We start from the raw sequence: 21,574 nt of genomic DNA, 5'->3' as shown, positions 1-21,574 counted from the left end.
GCGGATCAAATCAGTACCATACTGAGAGACCAGTTCGGCATGGTGCCGAAAAGGAGGACAATCGGCTATTCCAAGCCATACCCCAACGAGTACGAGTTGATCCCGCTACCACCCAAATATCGGCTCCCTGATTTCTCCAAGTTCAATGGATCAGATGGTTCCAGCTCCATCGAGCATGTGAGCCGATACTTGGCACAGGCTGGGCACGATCTCGGCGACGAGATGAGCTACGCGTGAGGTTCTTCGCACAGTCCCTCATAGGATCGGCTTTCGGGTGGTACACTTCGTTGCCACCAGATTCGATCCGGACTTGGAAGCAGTTGGAAGAACAGTTCCACATGCAATATCACTCAGAGGCTTCCGAGTCTGGCCTTGCCGATCTAGCACAAATACGCCAGAAGCGTGGAGAAACTGTGGCAGAATACGTCCAGCGCTTCAGAAATCTAAGGAACCGATGTTATTCGGCTCGTGTGACTGAAAAGGAAGCAGTCAAGTTGGCAGTGGTGGGCCTTGCATCACCAATTAAGGACATGGCCTCCCAAGCAGACTACCCTTCACTGGCGCACATGGTTCAGAAACTATCGTTATATGAACAGCGCCACCCGGACTTGTACCAGGACAAATTCAAGCGTGCGGTAGTCCTGGTTGAGGCAGATGAAGACGAAGGTTCTGCGGGAGATCAAGAAGTAGGAGTGGCTGAATGGACTCGGGGGGAACCCCGTGTCCCGCAAATGGGTTAAGCCACCGAGGTCCGCCCGAGAGGGTTTGATTTTGACGTGAATAAAGCTGAGCAAATCTTCGACCTCTTACTCAAGGAGAAGCGGTTGAAGTTACCCGAAGGCCTCAAAATCCCCACGGTACGGGGAGCTGAACGGAAAGCCATACTGCAAATGGCATAACTCGTTCTCCCATACCACCAACGACTGCAGGGTGTGGCGTCAGCAGATCCAAATGGCGATAGAACAAGGACGTCTGATTTTTAACCAGTACGCCATGAAGGTCGACACCCACCCCTTCCCCGCCGTTAACATGGTGGAGTGCACTTACCCTGAAGGTTGCCAGCCAGGATTCTCATTCAACATCAACATGGTAGGACCTGGACACCACTCTGGCAAGGACGGAGACGAGGCGGCTGCTCTCGTAGCAAGGACACGGAGGAGGCCGCTCCACGCGATCGGCTCTGTCACGATGGCAAGCGCTACATCACAGAGGGAGAAGTAAAGAATGTAAGATATCAGCGACCTCTCTCCGATCACCTCCTCAACAAGTACGTGAGTCAATATAGCCGACGCCGACGATCCAGCGACGATGATGATAGAGACCGTCTGGCTAGGGACGCCAGGAGACATCGTCGGCATGATCGCGATGAGGAGGAGTACGAGCGCCGTGCCAAGGAAGAATCGAGGAAGCAAGACGACAAGGATAGGCACTGGGACTGCCCCTTCTTCAGACACTGCTGGGATTCAGGAATGAGCCAATTGCCTACAATCGGCAACTGCCCAGAATGTAGACAGAAGAGGAAGGATGCAGCTAACGTGTCCGTGTTCAAACGTCTAGGGCCTCTCCCGCCTCGAAGCAAACACGGCCGAGTCCCCTCGGGTGGAAGATCTCGAGGATTTGGAAGACGATGAAGAAGAAGAAGAAGAAGACAGGTACCACCGGCCAAGGTGGTGCCCTGATGGACTCAGCCGTTCCCAAAAGCGTAGGGTTCAGCGACTGCGCGGCTTGGAGGAAGCCGAAAGGTTATACCTGCACACGCTAAGGAAGGCGCGGCCTGATCGGCCGCGAAAATTCAGCGAACCCTGGATGAAGAGGGTCGACCACAAAAAATGGAGTGGCGCCCCAAGCAAAGGAAAGCCGATGATGAAACATCGGCTGGCACAAACATGGTGTTCATCCTTCCTACGGAGTTCAGTGCTCCAGGGATTAGACGAGGCACCTGTGGCACAACTTGACTGCGGCCCACGGCCGGTTATCTTTGAGAAGCCACGAGAAAGAAGCTACAGACATCTGAAAGCCCTGTACTTGCGAGGTTATATCGATGGGAGGCCTGTCAATAAGATGCTGGTGGACACCGGAGCAGCAGTCAACATTATGCCCTACTCTATGCTACGTCGGTTGGGACGCTCTAGCTCGGATCTGATCAAGACCAACGTGACATTGAGCGATTTCAACGGCCAAGCGTCTGACGCACAAGGTGTTCTGAACGTGGATCTGACCGTAGGAAGGAAAACCATCCCTACGACGTTCTTCATCGTCGATAGCAAGAGCACCTATGCTGTTCTGCTAGGAAGAGATTGGATCCACGCCAAGCTGTTGCATTCCCTCCACGATGCACCAATGCGTAATACAGTGGGATGGAGATGAGGTAGAGGTCGTCCAGGCCGATGACTCAGCCGAGATTTCAACGGCCGGCATGAACGCTTGGGAAACGGCAGGCCAAGAGCCACTCTCAGGTATCTATTTGGACGACTGCGAGCGCATCGACGTGACGAAGGACAGGGTTAGGCTGGTCTTATCCACCGGCCTGACCGTGTAGCAAGAACAAACCGATGAGCAAACGAGGCGAGGCCGATCCTTGGGATCGGCCCCAAAGATCTATGAAGGAACATTACAAAACCTTCGTTGAGCGATTCAATATGGAGACCGATTCCAGCAATCGGCCAAAATTATCCTCACCACATGTTCTGCTTATGTTCAACATCGATCTACGGGGCAGCGGTTTTACGTCGGCTGATGAGTTAGGAAAAGTCAACATTGGTCCTACCGGAGTCGACGTGCAAATACAGTGCCTTGGCTAACTACAGAGCCGATATCTGCAGTTACCTGACAGATTCGGCTCGGGGGGCACCTAATCAGATGAACATGTGTGTAGTGAAATGTTGGGGGCCGATAGAAAAATCGGCCAGTAAAAAAAAATCAGCATCACGATATATAGCCGATGCACGGACATCGACTTTAGAACTAAGAAACAAAGCCGATGCACAGCCATCGACTCTAGTACAATTACACAGGATCTACTTGCTGGGGGTTCAAGACACGGATTTTTCACCAAAGACCAGTTCTTCACCAAAGACCAGTTCAGCTGTGAGGCCTTCTGCTTCCTCGGAGGGGTGAACAATGAGAGCTGCCTCAATTGCAAGGAGCCGATTTTTGGTGCCCGAACCTTCTCTTCGAAGACTTCCAATCCTTGGCGCCAGTTCAGCGGTACTGTCAGAAGCGTCAGTTTTGGCATGCAAGGCAGCCTCTTTCTCGTTAAGCTGTTGGTGTTTCGTCTACAACATCGGCTTTCAGAGGAAGGAAGGCGATCAATGGGGGGCAAGTTTGGCTGGCTCTGCATGGTGGCTGTCTCAGATTACCTGAGCTCAAAGCTCTTTGTTTGATGCTGTGTATCCTCACCGTTAGTCTCGCCTTGACGCGAGGCTCGGGGGCAGCCGGCACTGGTAGATGCTCCGTTAAGCCGATGGGAGTGTCGTCGGTCGACCACTGCATCATAACCTTCGAGTTGTTGCGGTAGAAGACTGCTAGAGCTGCTGAAGGGAAGTCGTCATCTACGAGTTTAGACCGTCACTGTTACTGCAAGAAAATGAAGGAGGCTCGGATTCTCAAAACAGCCGATGAACAGCCATCGGTACGTAGGATTGCGAAATATTATGGTCAGATATCAAATCACGGTCTGAATTTGAGAAGTGCTTGGTGACGGTCTAATCGGTATACGATCCGATACGTTGCTATCGGTCTTGGTGTGGCGAGCGGAAGGCTTGACATTGGATTAATTGAAAGTTAAATTGGAAGAACAATTCTTATTAATTCAAAGGAGCGGCTTTACGAGGAAAGAGCCGATGGCTCTCAAAAGGGGATCCGATGCCTAGTGCCTTGCTACTACTAGTCCTACACTAATTTGCCCCTGTTCTAGGGGTCGTCGCTGTCCTCATCGTCGTCGTTGTAGGCTGCCGTCGGCGCTGCTTCCGGGAGCTCCTCGTCACTGCTGCCCCGGCCCTCGGCGGAGCTTCTTCTTCCTCGTCATCATCATCATCCTCGCTGTCCGCCCAAGAGCGGAAGCGCTTTGCCGGCGGATATCCGGCGGAGGAGGAGGATTCATCCTCCTCCTTTTCCTCTTCCTCCTCGTCATCATCATCGTCCTCGCTGTCCGCCCAAGCGTGGAATCGCTTTGCCGGCGGATGCTTAGCGGAGGAGGAGGAATCATCCTCCTCCTTTTCCTCTTCTTCCTCTACTTCTTCTTCTTCCTCCTTCCCGTCGGAGGAGATGGGTTTCACCCAGGGATGGAGGTCGTCTTCGCTTTCGCTTATCAGTTCCCCTTCGATGAGGAACTTGAGGTCGTCTTCCCCATCGGTCAGAGGCAGGTCGCCATCTGGCCCGACGAGTGCTTCGGGTGGGCCGTCTGGCACATGATCAAAGTTCCACTCCGGCTCGCTCGAGGAGGTAGACTGGAGGGAGAGGCCAGAGGAGACGGAGGAAGAGGAAGACATTGCTACAGGGAAAGAGGGTTTTTTCGGTGCCGATAGCTAGAACAAAGGAAGGGGATGAAGAGAGCTAATCAATCGGCACAGTTAAATAAGGAGGAGCCTAGTGGAGATTTAATGCCATTGCAGTTTTCGAGGAAGTGGTGCTGAAGCTATCAAATTTTGCAGAGAAGTTGAGAAGACAAGGCATCATGATGAAGGATACTGCGACGGTTCTGCTCTGCCACGACATGACCCGACGAAGAAAAAAGCAGAGTGATTTTGGAATTATCAATTCCAAAACCAGGGGGGCATGTGTTATCACCAGAATTTGACCGAGTCAGAGGTGGGCCGCGATCAAGATAGACTTGAAGAATATACATGGAAGAAATACGTGAATCGGCCTGTTATGCAAAGTTTGGGCTAGTTTGCCCGTGTATCTTTAATTTAGTAGATTACGTGTCGGTTAGTTAGAGTTTGTCTCGTGCACGGTTGGGATTATTCCCACGTTAGAAATTCTACGGACTATAAATATGTATCTAGGGTTTATGAAATAAACAACAATCACGTTCACCACAAATCAATCTAGGCGCATCGCCAACTCCCTTGTCTCGAGGGTTTCTTCCGGGTAAGCATCATGCTGCCTAGATCGCATCTTGCGATCTAGGCAGTACAAGTTTATCCGTTGTTCATGCGTTGCTCGTACTGAAGTCTTTTTGATGGCGAGCAACGTAGTTATCTTAGATGTGTTAGGGTTAGCATTGTTCTTCGTATCATATGCTGTCGTAGTTCAACCCTTAGACATCTAGCCGCCCTTACACCTATCTTAGGTGTAGGGGCGGCACCCCGCTTGATCATTATTTAGTAGATCCGATCCGTTATGGTTGCTCCTTGTTCTTCAAGGATTAGTTTAATATCTGCATAATTAGGCCTTACAAAGGGTTGGAGGATCCAGCGACGCGTAGGGTGTAGTTTGCTAGCCCTAGACGAGGATGTTCGGGGATCAACCTCGTGTTGGTTTTTAGGCCTTGTCTAGGATCGGCTTACGATCACCGTGCGTGACCGCGAGGCCCAATCACGAGTAGGATGATCCGATTATGCGGTGAAAACCCCAAATCGTCGTAGATCGTTTTAGCTTTATCTTGATCAAGCAGGACTACCATATATTCGTACACCTCGTGCGAATCATGGGTGGATCGGCTCCTTGAGCCGATTTACAGGACAACCTGAGAGCCGATCGAGGCTCGTATTTAATGTTTACGTGTATGCCATGCAGGAAACTAAGCGAGGCATCTCCATCACGTTCACGACCGGGTATAGGTCAGGTGGCACGCCCTTGCACCGGCATCGGACGTGCGTGCCGGAGTCTTTGCGGGCCGTCGCTCGGAGGGACCAGGGCCAGCCGCAGCCCTAAGTTGCTCCCGGCTCTCCTGTGTTGCCCGTCGTTGCTCGCCGGTGGGTTTCTGACCGCAACAGGTTTGTAGCGCTTGACTTGATGAGCTACTTCAATTCCATCAAGGTCAAGTGAAACTTCAGTTACTGTGACTGTTTTACTTTAAAGAGCGAAAATTCCCCAGATTTTCTATGCATGAATGCAATGCACACATCTGTTTCCTCTATTTTTGTAACCCCAATACCTAGGATATTACACAAACAGCCCACCTATGGAATTTTAAAATGAATTCCAGGATTCTAGGCTCAAATGATGAATACCAAACGACCTCAGGGTTTTCTTTGAGTCAAGTTTTTCATATTACCTAAAAAAAAGTTTCTTAGATCCATTATAAATGTAGTTTCATAATGAACCAATTTGATATCATATATGTTGCTCTCTCAAATTTAAATTTTGACATATCTAGATAAAGTTAAGTTAATTAATTTGGATCGGAGCAGTAGTACTTTTTGACCATGATGTTGCTACTACTTTTTATAGAAAAACTTTGACTCAACACTTATTTAGGACGGGATCCACAAATAAGTGGTGGTTTGACCCGTCGACATTTCAGGATGTTTATATACCATGCATTTAAAAAAAGATAAAGTAAATAAGGAACAAGGGAGTACGAAATTGAAGTTTTCTTTAAATAGAACTCTGCAACATCTGGACAAGTAATAGTAGGCGATCCCCATGCAGCTAGGGTTTCGTCCGCTCCGCTCCAACGGCGCCTACATCGGTCCAACCCGTCTCCAATGGCATTTCAAGCCCTGGAGGAGCGACTGGCCACTACCTTGCGCCCTCGATAGGGTTCCTGCTTTCTATGTCTTCGTCATGACGGCAAGATGACGATGACATCCTAAATTCAATTGAAGGTCATTCCCATCTTATCCTCCATTGGATGGTGCGCGTGGACTTGTTGACAAGCTGATCGTGATTGTTGGTTTAATTTCAGGCATGTCCCTCGATGACTTTCATCATTGGATATGAGCTTATTCTATAAGGCCTTAGCATTATGTTTTGTGGTGTGTCCACTAAAGCAAGGTATACTACAATAAAATGTTTATCACATCAAATAAAATGTTCATATTCAATATTTTCAAAAAAACATTAAATGCTGAAATTTGATAAGTGTTCATTAAAACTGTTCAAATTCAAAAAAAGTTTATATCTAAAAAATTAAAGCTTCAAAAAGTTTAAATTTAAAAGGTTAAAAAAAGTGGCCAGCAATACTAGAAGCTGGAAGGGAAAAACCAGTACAACCAAAGAGAAAAGCGAAAGAAAAGAGGAACTCGTCGAAGAGGACGTGGCCCAGGTACCGGATGGCGTTCACCGACCGCTCCACCAGCTCCGCCGCCGCGCCTGCCGGCGACGAACGGGCGACGGAAGAGGAGGGAGCCACGGCCGGCCGCCGCCGTGGACGCGGGCGAGGTGGGAATGCGAGCTGGAGTCGGCGTCGTCATGGCTGGCTCTACGAGGTTTCTCGGGCACGAACGCGTGTCTTGTTGGCGAATGCCCGCAGGCCGGAGCAGCAGAAGGGAAGTTTGAGCCGCGCGCTGAAAAGCGGTGGGATCAATATTTGCATCAAACTGAACAGACGTCACATCACGTGTTTCCTCCACGTCTCCCGTTTTTCCTTCTCGAAACAATCCACGTCTCGCCAAGTATGCATATTGAAACTTTCCGCCGACTGAGTATTACTATACGATTTAGCTATTTCTCACTTGAGTCAAATGTTATTAAATCTCAGTTTTAACTTAGAGTTGCAACTGATAACTAGTACGAATCATGAAGCAAATCTAACGATATACGAACTGGAGCACGAAACTTATTTCTCATCTAACTGACAACTACCAAAACCCATTACTATAAGCTAGAGAGACTAATAAGTTCTAACCATTTATTTTAAAATACATCTTAAACATATTTTGAATTGTTAAAAAACTGAAACAAAAAAAATGCAGCGTGCATGTTCATGTGCTACACTTCTACAAAGACGTTTCACGGAAAATCGACTTATCGTGTGACGTGTGCAAGAAAAGATAAAATTCATTGATAAAAATGCTTTTCACACCATATATTTTCTTATTTTTACATAGACTATAAATATATTGATTTTTTCGCGAAACTTGACAGTTACAGCCACAGATTAGCGGGCCGAAAGCTGACAAGTACTGCACAAAAAACCCAGCCGCTGACGGGTTGGCCACCACACGGCCTACACGAGAAAAGCGTATTTTTCTCCATGTTGGGCTGGCCCAGCCGCCCAAGGAAAAAGGTTCTGTGATTTTTTTCTATTGATACTTTCAAAACAAATCAGATTTGAAACCTTTCAGGATATAAAAAATGTTCAAAGTTGTTTTTTAAATTTGAATAAATTGTTGAGATTTGAAATTTATTCAAAATTTGAAATTTACTCCTAGCCTCTGATGCGGCTAACTGCTACAGCCCGACTAGAGGTGCCTAAGTTCTTAAATAGCCGGCTATAACCAACCTATATCCGAGCTATAGCTATTTTGAGAGGCCACGGCTATAGCCTGTAGGCGGCTATTTAAAACCATGCTCCTAGCTCATGCGCATTGATGTTCCCTGACCCAAAATCCTCTCGTTAGAGCATCTTCAGTTCCATCCCCCAAAGCGGTCTCTAAAAGCTTTTGGGGCGTCGGATATTTAATCGGCCCTAGTTGCGCGTCCCAAAGGTCCTTTTCGTCCGGCGCAGCTTAATACGATGTCCGGCGTCCCGAGCCCGTCCCCACTCCACAGGTAACGCTTTAGGCGAACTGGACAAAGCGCGAAATTGTGTCGCGAGTGGCAAGCACGACGCATCATTGACACGGAAGTCCGAAACCCGTCGCATACCTCGGGTCAAGCGACGTTAATGGCATCGCGGCTTTCCCAGGCAACGCAGTGAAGCGTCTCGTTGCGCTTGGCTGCGTGGCCATTCGCACCGGCGTTTATTGCGGCCAACGTTCCCGATGCCGCTTCGCCTGCCGATGTATAAAGAGAGCTCCCTCCTTCCTTCTCGTCCCTTTCACATTCCATTCTCGCCGCGCCGCTCTTGACAGCCGCCGTCTCCTTCCTTCCTCTCGCCACCTTTTTTTTTCTTGGAATATCGTCGTCCCGCAAAAGCGCGCTCGCCAGGAATGGCTTCGGGTGCGGCATCCTCGCGGGGCGGAAGCATGGGCGTTGTACCACGCGCACTTCGGTCCCGTCGGGCATGTGTCTTCCAAGCAGCGGCAGGTGCGGGATGGTCGTCAACGGGATCGGCATCCCGTCGCCGCCGTCGGGCATGAAGCATTGGAGGGACACGATCAGAGCCCATCGCGAGCGCCTCAGCGTCGAGGAGCGCACAGATCCCACTTGGTGCCCCACCGGCAACGACGACTGGTGGGCGGACTTCTACCAGGCGCAGTACGACGCCGACATGGCCAGCACCGATGGCCTCGCTGGCAGGACCAACATGGGAACAGAGAGGGGCGCCTCCGTTTTTGGGGAGTTCCCGGGTTGACACGCCCGGACGTCGTCGACGGAATCCACGACGGCGCCCTCAGGTTAGTAATGGCGCCTTCTCCGCCGCCATCTCCTCTACCTCCGGCACGCTAGCAGCCAAGGAGGACGGGCTCATCCCCCTCGCACTCGTCTTCTTCGGGACCGACGCGGTCGACGCCTTCCTCGTACCGCGCCACACCGTACACTGTACCGAAGCCCGAGATGAAGGAGGAGCACGTGTACGCGATGCCACCCGTAATTCGGAGGCGTGGCCGCAACGACGGTGGAATCATCATCTGCGAACCAGCGCGGCAGCAGTAGAGGCGTGCATCCGGGAACGAAGCCAAAGGTGAAGGAGGAGCCGAACGACGAGGAGGCCGCGAAGGCCGCGAAGATGGCGGAGTACATGCATCGACAGCGTCTCAATGCCATCAGCGACAACCATGAGGACTTCCTAGGGCTGAACTCGGCATTCATGGCATCGTTGAACGACAAGGACGTCTGGAGGGGCAACATCGACGCGGCGATCGTCATGTCCATCCACGACGCCGGAATGCCACTCGTCGACCTGACCCACGACAGCGAAGCTGGGCCCAGAGGCACGGTGAAGGACGAGCCCACCAACAGCGCGACAAGCAGGACGTCGTCAACGACAGCATGTACAACTTGCACGAGTACTACAACCCCTCTGGGCCAAGTACTACTAGTTTAGAATTTAGGTTTAAATTTTATCGAGTTTCATTCAAATCCGTGTAATATATAGCAAGTTTGAATGAATTAGACCGTTTTCGATAAAATTTAAAAATAATATATTTCTATTTGGTGGACGCGGCTGGATAGACACCCAACACAAAGAAATAGCGTCCTCCAAAGGCTACATTTTGGGGACGCGACACTATTAGCGGGTTTGGAATATTTCCGTCCGCCCGGGCGATGAATATTTTTCTACGGATTCTTTGTGGGTTGACAAAGTTAGGAAGGAATTTGAGTGTGCTCCTCCTCCTGTGTTACGGTGATTGGGCGGTACTACGGAGTACTACCCAGTACTACCGCCAGAATTTATTCTAGCCGTCCGATCTAACCATTTAATTTTGTATTTTAATTTAACGTTCTAAGGGTATTGTGGTAACTTCGCATGGCAACCGCCCCACATCGCACGACCACACAGCTCCATCTGCAATTCCCCCGATCCTCTCTGCTCCTCTGCCTCCTGGGCGAATCCCTGCCGCCGCCAATCACTGCGGCCGTGGAGCCCGTGTAGCCGAACCCCTGCCGCGGAGCACCTGCAGCCGAACACCTTCCGCTGCCGCAACCGTCCCCTGCAGCGACGGCGCCCACGGCCGGACCAGTTTCCCTGCCGTCGCCGAACACCTTCCGCTGCGGCACTGCTTCCGCGGAACCCCTGCAGCGCCGGCGCCCATCGCCGGATATCTCTGTCGCGCGGGTGGACTGGCCTGCGACGGAGGCGGATTCGTAGGCCTCGTGGACGCACACTTCGGCTGGTGAAACCCCGCGCCGGCGTCGCCCCTGCACCCACCGCCACCTCCGCGCCGGTGTTCTCCACCTGACAGTGAAGAGCACCTCAATCACATCTAAGGTACACAATCCACCCATATCTGCTCGGTTCTTGAGTAACAGTAAGCCCAATTGTTTTCCAGTTGAAAGTGTTTGGTATGTACTGTACTGAGTGCCTTCTTTCTCCTCTGTGTGGAATAGCCTAGTTTCGAAAATGATTATATCCCTGCAAGTTTCGAAAATGATTATTGCCTCTTGCTAAGCAATGACAAACAGGCAATATCATAATTCAAACAACACCGAGAACCAAATAATAGGTTGAGAAAAGGCTACTTTCAGAGATATGAACCTCTTGGTAAGCAATGAAAAATGCAGCAGAGCTCTTATATATTATATTGTGAGAGAATGAATAATTCATAGGGGGCATCGGAGTCTTTCTGCATATCTGAATCTAGTTCAGTTTTGTGGTTGATAATAAATTTCCAAAAGATCCTTTATCCAATTAGACATAACAGGAATTAAATAGACCACCAGAAACTCATCAAACAATCACTGAACAAATGGCCCTTTCATCCATCCAAGTTGCATTTTCTAAGATTCAGTTCTTCCAATCATGGAAGCAACCGATATGGAACATATATTTTTCAAGACAACTTGGGTCACCTACAGATGTTACATTAAAAACAACACAGACTCCCTTGTCACTTGCATGAACCACCAAGGAACTATGGAAATTCATTGTGGAAAGCCCAACTAGTAATACAACACAGACTCCCTTTTCAGTTAACACAAATTGTTTTCTCATTGTTTATTTGACATGATAAAACTAGTAATTGCTAATTTGTATGTGATACGCAGGAAGACATGGGCGATGAGTCTGCGCGTGAGTACTATGACATCGTCAGCAAGACTTTTGCTAGTGAGGATGATGCCTTTGAGTTCTATAACAGCTATGCTCTTGAGAAAGGTTTTAGTCTGCGGAAAAGCTATGTTGAGTGGGATGAAGCCAACCAGGAGATAATTCTGAGGAAACTTGTCTGTAGTCGTCAAGGTTCGCGAGAAGAGAAGCACATGAAGAGAGAAGATAGGAAGAGGAGGCCACGGCATCTCACTCGTGTTGGGTGTCGAGCCAAATTGGTCATTGCAAAACTCAAGGAAACAGGTCGGTGGTTTGTGAAGGATTTCATCGATGAACACACCCATCCTCTGGCCCCACCGGATCTTGCTTGCCTGCTGCGTTCTCACAGAAGAATCAGCGACGAGCAGAAAGCGGACATTGTAGAGATGGAAATATCTGGGATCCGCAAACACAAAATCATGGATATCTTGATGATGCAGTACGGTGGATATGATGAAGTTGGATGCACCACAAGGGACATATATAATTTCTGCAATCAATATAAGCAGGAAACAGTTGCTGCCGGTGATGCCAAAACTGATGATGGCGCGACAGGAGAGAGATCCAGATTTTTTCTTCAAGTACTTGGTTGACCGAGAGGGTCATTTGAAGGGATTGTTCTGGGCTGATAGTCAATCCCGGCGTGACTACGAGGCTTTTGGCGACGTTGTTGTTTTTGATAGCACCTACAGGACTAATAAGTACAATCTGCCCTTTGTGCCTTTTGTTGGGCTGAATCACCACCGCAGCACTGTTATTTTTGGATGTGGTATTATTTCTCATGAAACAGGCGAGGCATACGAGTGGATGCTGTGGACCTTTTCTAAAGCAATGGCCAATAAGCACCCGATATCCGTGATCACTGACGGGGACTTGGCAATGCAGAGAGCAATCAGAGTGGTCTGGTCTGACACGGTTCATAAGCTGTGTGTATGGCACATTCAAGAGAACATTGTACGTCATCTGAGTGATGATGCGGTTAAGGAAGAATTCAGATCTTTCATATATGATCGTTCTTCCATACAAGAGCATGAGAGCAAATGGGTAGATTTCTTAGAAAGGAATAAAGTAACAAGTGAGGAGTCGTGGTTGCATCAGATGTATAAGATGAGGAAGTTGTGGTGTGCTCCATATCTGGTGGGACGCTGTTTCCTAGGATTGAGCAGTAATCAAAGGAGTGAGAGCCTAAACTCTGTTCTGCATACGCATCTTGATGGTAGCATGACATTGTTTAAAATGGTAGAGCACTATGAGCGTTGTCTTTCGACACGACGCCTAAATGAGGCGGTGCTAGACATTGTTGCCTTGCAGTCCGTTCCATTTACAGAGGTGGATGCTTCTAGTCTTGAGAAACACGCTGCACAAGTTTTCACACCTGCAATGTTTGTTTTGGTCAGATATAGCACAAATGCTGTCAGGAATTGTACCCTCAGCGGTGAAATACTAGATACAGATGATTTGACCACATTTGTTGTGGCTAAGAAGCATAGAGGAGAGAATTTCCAAGTGGAGTATGAGAAAAAGGAAGGTTCTTCGGAGAGGATTTCTTGTTCTTGCCGCAAGCTGGAATGCTTAGGCACACCATGTTCCCACATATTTTACATATTGGGATTATTAGAAGTAAAACGACTTCCGAGTTGTTGTGTTCCTACTAGGTGGACGATGAGTGCAAAGGCCGCATGTCCTGGGGCAAGAAAGAACTGCATGTATGATTATTCGGCAAGTCTGAGGAGGTACCGTGAGCTACGGAACTTGAGTCACGCGAAATGTTTCTCAGCAGCTCATTCTGTTGAAGCATATGAGCATCTGAAGATGGTTCTAAATGTACAAGATGATAGGAAGGAATCATCCAGTGGTCACAAGGAATGCATGAGGTATGGGCCGGTGCTGCCTCAAACGGCACGACTTGATTCTGGAGAATTGGAGAAGGTTCTAGATCCTGTGCATGTGCAAGGCCGAGGTGCACCGAAGAAAAGAATGAAGAAGAAGCGGAAAAGATCAAACTCAAAATGCGGTTATTGCAGGTTGGAGGGTCACAATAGGCGTAAATGTGCCAAGTGGATAGAGGTAGTAAATCAAACAAAAGTTGATTTTTGCATGTGGTTGACTTGCGAATATAGTGAGCGGAATAAAAAATTTGTTTCTTGTGCAGGACAACAATCTGACAGAGCCTTGTTAGCTCTCTTCACCTGGCCGTCCGCTCCAGCATGGCCGCCGTGTCGTCCGCCACCTCCGTCCACGACTTCACTGTCAAGGTCAGCAGCTCCGCTCTCAACTAAATCAGGCCAGAGGGCGAAGTGTCAATTTTGCTACCGATCCGTGGGATTATCCTGCTAAACCATCTGAATTCGCTAGCCAGTTTTACCTGATTTCTGAAGATGCGAAGTGAACCGTGCACCATCGTCTCTAACAAATGCGCTTCACTTCATGTGCAGGTTGTTAGCGGGAAGGGCGTCGGCCTGAGAATGGCACAAATTTATTGAACTTTATCCCTCTGTAGGTAGGCATGGCACAAAAACTTTGCGATTACTGAATTCTGTACTCTGCACTTTGCAGATCATCTGTTCTACATTCAGTAGGTGTAACCAGTGTACTATGTATTCGACAGATTTAAGATATGCATTGTTCAGCTAATTCAACCTTTGTAAAAGCTAGGCTAATTGCTGTGCAAACTCAATTTTTTTCTGCATATAACAGTTGAAATGTGATGGCAGTTAGCATTGAAATGATATGATCTCTTTTACATTTGATATGGTACGAAATAATCTATACAAGGATCTCAGAGTAAAGTTAAAATCAATAGCCATACGTAACTGAGCCCGTACTGATTACTCTGCAAAATGAGATTCTGGCATCCTCGTTTTGAAATCAATAGAAGGTTTACACGCACATGTCTAGATCATATATTGTCATGGTATAGTCCACAGCAAAAATGTCTAAGTTATCTGCTGTGTACTATTCAATTTCTTCTTGAACAATATGTCTAGATCATATATGAATCAGCAGCCATTGTAACTGTGACCAGGCAGATCATCGCACCATTATACCGAGATCATAGCACATGGAATAAACTCCTCCTGGCCGTAGCTTTTCCCCTCCTTAAGGCTCTGGCATTTCTCCATTAAGGCTCTGTTCATTGCACATGTGAATATAGTTCTGGCATTTCTCCATTAAGGCTCTGTTCATTGCTACCAACATTTGGTAAGCATATGATGTTTTTCTTTCTCGATATTAGAGTGGTGTGCATCTTTATATATGTTTATCTATTCACAGTGACCTGGAATGTGACCTAGAATGTAACCTGCACATTCTACCAATTTATCTTTTCACAGTGACTTGGAATTGACCTGGAATGTAACCTGCACATATTTCCAATTTATCTATTCACAGTGACCTGGAATGTTACTTGGCCAGCCTCTTGTCCAATGTACTTCAATCTGATAATGTATGGTTTTTGTGAAGTTATTCAAATACTTGCTCTGAAATTCTATACAAGTTTGGTGTGCTGTACACTTTTCAGCACACACTCTAGGATTTGCAGGGAGTACTTGTGCTTGTGTTCACTGTAGAAACTGCAGTTAACTGAACACAAAACCTTGCGTTGCTTGCGCTGTCACTCAACAGAAACTCAGATTATGTGGACTTCCCGTTTCATTATTGAGCTGCAGCATCTATCTTGCAAAGTATGTGCACGAGTCAGTGTTGGCTACGTACGTCTGCACGCTGCCGATGTCCAGCACCTGCTGGATCTCCGACGCCTGGATCACGTCGTGCAGGCCCTGCCTCTTCTGCTCCTGGAGCGGCCGCGGATGGCCGGAGGGGGTGCGGGCTCACCTCAACGTCGAGCGCGCGAGCCTAGCTCCGGCGCGGGACGGGGACGGAGCTCCGGCGTGGGACGGGGACGGAGCTCCGGCATGGGAGGGGAACGTCGGCCTCCTCTGCTGCTGGCCTCCTCTGGTCCTGGAGCGGTCGCGAACGGCTGGCGGGGTGCGGTCTCACCGTCTACGTCGGGCGCGCGAGCCCAGCTCCGGCGCGGCACCGGATGGGGATGGAGCTCCGGCACGGGACTGCCTCGGGATCAAGATTGATTTTGATTTGAGTACCACAGCTAAGAAGAATTAAACCCGCAATGGGGTTTTCACAAAATGGTAATTGTGCATGGGCCGAGTCATCTAAATCGGGCCGGAGGGAGTACTACATTGTGTTGAGGTGAACAAAAAGATAATTCTTGTGCAGTATATGCATACCTTCTTGTTCTACTGTTAACCTTTGGCTTAGTTACAAATGTATTGCCGGTATGTACTAGAAAAGTTTGCATGAACAAACTGGTTGAAAGGAAAAACCTGCTAGGTGGCGCTATTTTGTGTTCAAAACATTGTTGAAATTTCTGGCATGAATAATTTGAAATGTGGACTGATGTTAACATTGATTGTACCTGTGGTAGCAATGTGCTGCAAAAACATAGGCAAGAACTGCATTCACAGTTTTCCACTTACTTTATATGAAGTATTTGTGCTAGTTCTAATTTACTAGTACATTTGTTTCCAGTCGGAAGAAAAATGATCTTTCCAGCTTCTATGAGCAACACTTATATGTATATTTCCTTGCTTTGTGCTGCAGACAATAATGGAAAATCTGTAGCCAAGACCAGATTTCCAACTAGCAAGCAGCATGCTATTGCTAGCCCTCATCATCTTAACATGAAGCAACCAACTGGCTTGGAAGGTAAGAATACTCGATAATCTTTGGTTGAATTACAATTATGATGAAATATGCTAATAAATTGGAGACACCTTGCAATTAAGAGAATGGAAAATATATGGCAGACATAGATATTAACCAGTAGCTTCATAAAATTTAGTAAAATTTAACCAGTAGCACACACATTTGTTCAAAATAAGAATGCAAATAACACCCTAATAGCATCTGTAATCACATAAATAAGAGTAGAGATTACTGCGTAAGGTAAAGTGATCAAACAGGAAACCATAGAGAGTGGCCGAACTAAGGTTTTTGTAAACGAGAGTAGAGATTATGTGCTTGTGTCATCGTCGTCGCTGCTAAAGTTCAACGCCCTCTTATGAGTGTTCAGTTCAGGTTGCTCCATCTGTGGTGATGACCCAGCTTCCTCCGTGTCCCACTCGCCCCTATCACTGGCCTCCCCCCATGAATCCTGTCCAAAATCATGAAAGATCATTACGATCAACATAGAAGGAATGTAGAGAATTTTTTTTGTAAAATATGTAAAAATTTGTCAACGTAAGCTACCTCTTCTTCAGCCATGTCATAATAGCCATCATAACCATAACAATCAATTGAGGGTGGACCATTCCTGACAATGTACAGATCACATTTTTTCCTTCCTTTGAGAGCTTGCATCATTTGCTCTACATGCTCTGGACCTTCGATCAAGACCATTCCGTTTGGTGGTATGCATCCAGGCTCTATGTAGTACAAATCTGCTAGTCCTCTATAATCGTGAGGAGCTAACTGTTCCACCATCAGATACCACTCCACTTTACCAGGATCATTAATTATTATCGAACCAGGTTTTCCTTCAAGGTATCCTTTTGGGATATCAGAAAGTTCCCTGTCCTTGTAAATACTAAAATCCATTACAAGTCCCTACAATAACAGTTATCCCATTATGTTTATATACATACAGAATTTTAGATGTGCATAGCATCGGTGCGACATACTTACCGGGCGGGATTTTGAGTCCGATTGTTCGGTTGGAGGGATCTGAAATTGTATATTGTTAGTCGTAGCTTGCAATTGTTATAGAATGGTCATGGTATGTTGGTTGGCGAAACGATGAACAAAATATGAAATGAAGAAATGTACCTTTCGATCCATCCTTGCATGGTCCTGCATGATCTTCGCTTCCTGGTTGACTTGCTCCAGCACGGCCTTGGATTCTAGCTCCTCTCGCTTTGCCGCAACTTCTGGTCCATGTCCGCACGTGCCTGCATATTCTTGCAGTCCATCTTGGCTCGTTCGAGCTCTATAGTGCGGTCCATGTCATCGCGGTCCTGCTGCAACTTCTGGTTCATGTCCTTACGGATCTTCTTGAACTGTTTCTCCAATTTCTCATGCTCCCGCTTGAACGCCCGATCCGTGGCTGCACGTTCTTCCATCACCTTCCGGTCCATCTCCTCACGCTCTGACTTCAACTTCATTTTCGTCTCGCTCATGGATACTTTTGAACTTCTGGACCATCTTCTCGTGCTCCTGCTTCATCACCTTGTCCACGGCTGCACGTTCTGCCTCACCTTGTTGTCCATGTCATCACGCTCGCACTGCACCCTCTTGTCCATCTCGTCACGTTCGTGATACAGTTGCTTATCCACCTCAACATTGTTGTGACACACCTTTGAATCCATGGTCCTACAATACATATCCTTCAGTTAATCTTAATTATTCATTTGGTGAATAACAAGACGTCAAATTATGTGCATAGTAAAACTATGTATATTTTACGCATGGTACAATTGATATCCAAGAGTATATCTAAGAGAAATTTTATCCTCTCCAATAATTTTATGTTGTTAGATGTGATTTCCCTATTCTGTGAACTGAAATCTTGGATCTGAGTATTTCTGCATCAGTTTTACCATATTTCATCTGTATCCCAAATCGATAATTAAAAGTATGGCCATTGTGCTACTAAGAGTTCACTGTGGGGTTTTGTTGGCTGCTAAAAACGTAGGGTTTGATTAGTTGTATTCTTTTGGTTAGTTGCAGTCTAATTGGTAACTAAGGTGCTTGTTTTCTTGATTTTTTGAATAGGAAAAAATAGAGGCGTCTTCCACATTTCTGATGACCAACCGTGCATAAATTATGCAGACAATGCATACAATTTTCATTGTAAATGTTGGAGCAGGTTTCAGACTGATCTGGACCGCTCTAAAGCGACTACTTGGCCTCCAACCGTGATCTCAAATTCATGTATGAACTCTGCAAGCTTTCGAAATTTACCCCATTGCGATGTTTCTATTACTTCATATTAAATCTACAGTAAAAGGTCTTAGGAACAAAATACTCCAACCACCTTGGATTGGGCATATATTTGGCACAATTGTGCATGGTGGCATGTCACACCCTTTTTTGGCTTGGGTTTTTTCAATTTGGATGTGTGTTTCATGGTGACCCCATGGTCGGGAGGTGCCGAAACAAGGGTTTTTTGGGCCAAAGGGGTCTGACTTGGCCTAAAACTGGCAAACCACCTTCGACTGGGCATATATTTGGCACACTAGTGCATGGTGGCATGTCACAACCTTTTTTGTCTTGGGTTTTCCAATTTGGTTGTGTGTTTCATGGTGACCCCATGGTCGGGAGGTGCTGACGTGGGCATTACCCTTCGAGTAACCAGCGTTACCCTATCCGGTATTGACTAATTGGAGGCCCATGAAGATACCTGAAGGCGTGATGGGCCACTAGGTCGGCGCACCAGAAGATTCCTTGACGTGCAAGACAAGGAAGCGGATAAACAAGGAAAGATTGGATCTAAACTACTGTAAATCTAGTCGTATTCGGTTAGACCTCTTGAGACCTGGCCTCCTATATAAAGGCCAGGAGAGGGGCTACCGAGGGACACGATCAATCTTAGCAATCTTAGCCAGGAAAAGCTTAGAGCTATGTAACCCTAGCAATAGCAATCTCGACTAGATCTCAACTGAACTATTCGGCACCCCATTGTAACCCATTGTCTTCATAATCAAAGAACAGACAGGCAGGACATAAGGGTTTTACCTCATCGAGGGCCCCGAACCTGGGTAAATCGCTCTCCCCGCTTGTCTGATAACCGATGTCTCGTGTCAGCCTACAGGATTCCATCAACCCAAAGCCCCTATCGGAGGGCATTGGCGAGGAGTACCCTCGACAATTGGCGCCGTTCGTGGAAGCTTCGTCGGCACAAGATCGGACATCGGCTGAACCCGTCATGTCATCGGCAGCTTCATCGGCACCATCATCGCCTCATCTGGGAAGCCCGATCCGTTTTGGCTCCTACGAATTCACCCCGCACAGCGAATCATCTCGCTCGACCTTCTCTGGTCTACAAGGCAACATGGAGATGGCTTTCGAAAGCGTCCACTACAACGTCAACTCAGAAGGAATTCTTCGGCTGCTGGAATCTCCTATCTCCAGATCAACGAGTCCAAGCGCATCGTCGACACCCGACCTTTCGGCTGGCCTGACAAGCCCGTCGAGTCCGTCCGCACCGTCGACTCCTCGTTCGGCATCGTCCATGTCGGTCGGATCTGATGACCCCGTGCCCTCGGAGCTGACCTCGTACTCATCGCATGAACTGCGACACCGGGCATGGACTAGGGTCAAGCGACACGCCATTCATCCGCAACGCCTACTATTCATCGGGAGAGGATAGCATCGGCAGCATCGCCCGAGGAGACACCCGAAGAGTGGCGCCCCTCCAAGTTTACGTCGCTAATAGGGGAGACGGAGAACGCACCCCTCGCTCCAGCAGGCGGGCTAGTTTTGAGAATAGCGCCACCAGTGACAATAGCGACCACACCATTACAGAAGAAGAGTGGGCAGCGGCCAAGGCAGCCGTACTCAACAACACGCCGCTTTCGGCGGGAACCACGGTTGGCACACTCAATGCTTACCGCTCCATATTGGAGAAAAATCGGGAGCGCCTGTCTAAGGAGCAAGCCACCCTCGAGAGACGCCTATCTGCGGCAGACCGGTCCAGCGAGCGACGAAGGGGCTCGCGGGGAGTGCCTCTCGAAGTACCCACGGAGGAGGCAAACATCGATCGAGAATGTCCAGGCTTTCGGAAGATGACGCAAGGGAGATAACATCAAACCTGACCAAGTCTTTTATGACCACGGACACCGCGGGCATGCCACGGCCAAAAACCGTTGCGGGAGCAACAACCAACCTTGCGGCATACCTCATTAACCAGCGTCCCGAAGGATCCATGGCTCAGGCCCATCGTGGCGCTTTGGAAAGTCTTGCGATACTAGGACACAATCTAGTTCCACCGAAAGAGAAGACCCTGCAGGCCAGCGGGTCAAAGCATCGCGCAAAAGACGCTCGGGACGAAATCACACAGAGCAGGATCGACAAAGCAAGGCGGCGACGCGCCATCAGAGAAGAACTTGACAGTGATTCTTCGGACGAGACCCAGGAGAACGACGGCGAGCTTAGAGGAGCCGATTGTTTGAGCTACAAAATTCGGGAGGCGATGCCACCCAAGAAGTTCAAACCTACACCTACCGACGCCGCCAAATATGATGGGCAGCAGGAGCCAAGATCCTGGATAGAGGACTATCTGCAGACGATGACTGCCGCAAAAGGGAATCAGATAGCAGCAATGCAATTCCTGCAGCTTTACCTAAAGGACTCAGCACGAGCCTGGCTCAGAGGGCTGCCAAAGGGATCCATCAAGTCATGGGATGACCTAGTAGAAGCTTTTGTCGCTAACTTTCAAGCAACCTACAAAAGGCCCGTCGGGATCGAGGAGTTACGGACCGTCGGGCAAAAGCAGAAGGAGTCGATGCGCGCATATATCGGGAGGTTCACCAAACTCCTGAATGCTGCGGAAGACGTATCCGTCGACAGAGCAATCGACGCTTTCAGTGATGGCATCCGACGTGAAAGCTATATAGAAGAACTTGGGCGCAAGAAGCCGAAAACCATAACCAAATTAATGGAAATCGCCAACAGCTGGGCCGATGGTGAAGACAACGTCCGAAAGCCACGACAGCGCAGTGACGACGAAGAGGATGACCAGCCGAAGCATGATTCGGG

General features: G+C 48.2%; 1 protein-coding gene and 1 long non-coding RNA gene across 6 annotated transcripts; both read left to right on the top strand.

The window, feature by feature from the left end:
- Nucleotides 1-10,741: 10,741 nt before the first annotated feature.
- LOC124675070 (protein FAR1-RELATED SEQUENCE 5-like) lies at nucleotides 10,742-15,183 on the top strand. 5 transcript variants are annotated; one of them, XM_047211134.1, is made up of 6 exons: nucleotides 10,742-10,984; nucleotides 11,761-13,867; nucleotides 13,953-14,055; nucleotides 14,236-14,300; nucleotides 14,826-15,001; nucleotides 15,133-15,183. In XM_047211134.1, exons 2-3 carry the CDS (start codon nucleotides 12,251-12,253, stop codon nucleotides 13,977-13,979), a joined length of 1,644 nt encoding a protein of 547 aa, XP_047067090.1. In that variant the 5' UTR covers nucleotides 10,742-10,984; nucleotides 11,761-12,250; the 3' UTR covers nucleotides 13,980-14,055; nucleotides 14,236-14,300; nucleotides 14,826-15,001; nucleotides 15,133-15,183. The 5 variants fall into 5 exon arrangements, with proteins under 5 accessions (XP_047067090.1, XP_047067092.1, XP_047067089.1 ...); XM_047211136.1 differs by lacking the exon at nucleotides 13,953-14,055 and having other exon boundaries at nucleotides 11,761-13,523; nucleotides 14,282-14,300; XM_047211133.1 differs by lacking the exon at nucleotides 15,133-15,183 and having other exon boundaries at nucleotides 14,826-15,086.
- Nucleotides 15,184-15,894: 711 nt separating this feature from the next.
- Nucleotides 15,895-18,839, top strand: LOC124669435. Its single transcript, XR_006992186.1, has 3 exons — nucleotides 15,895-16,009; nucleotides 16,421-16,525; nucleotides 18,590-18,839. It is a non-coding gene; the product is annotated as an uncharacterized LOC124669435 (long non-coding RNA).
- Nucleotides 18,840-21,574: the final 2,735 nt, after the last annotated feature.

Source organism: Lolium rigidum, chromosome 7 (assembly GCF_022539505.1).
Source record: "Lolium rigidum isolate FL_2022 chromosome 7, APGP_CSIRO_Lrig_0.1, whole genome shotgun sequence".
In the NCBI taxonomy this organism is placed as follows: Eukaryota; Viridiplantae; Streptophyta; class Magnoliopsida; order Poales; family Poaceae; genus Lolium; species Lolium rigidum.
Note: the sequence above shows the minus strand (reverse complement) of the source record. Positions and strands in the feature narration are given on the sequence as shown.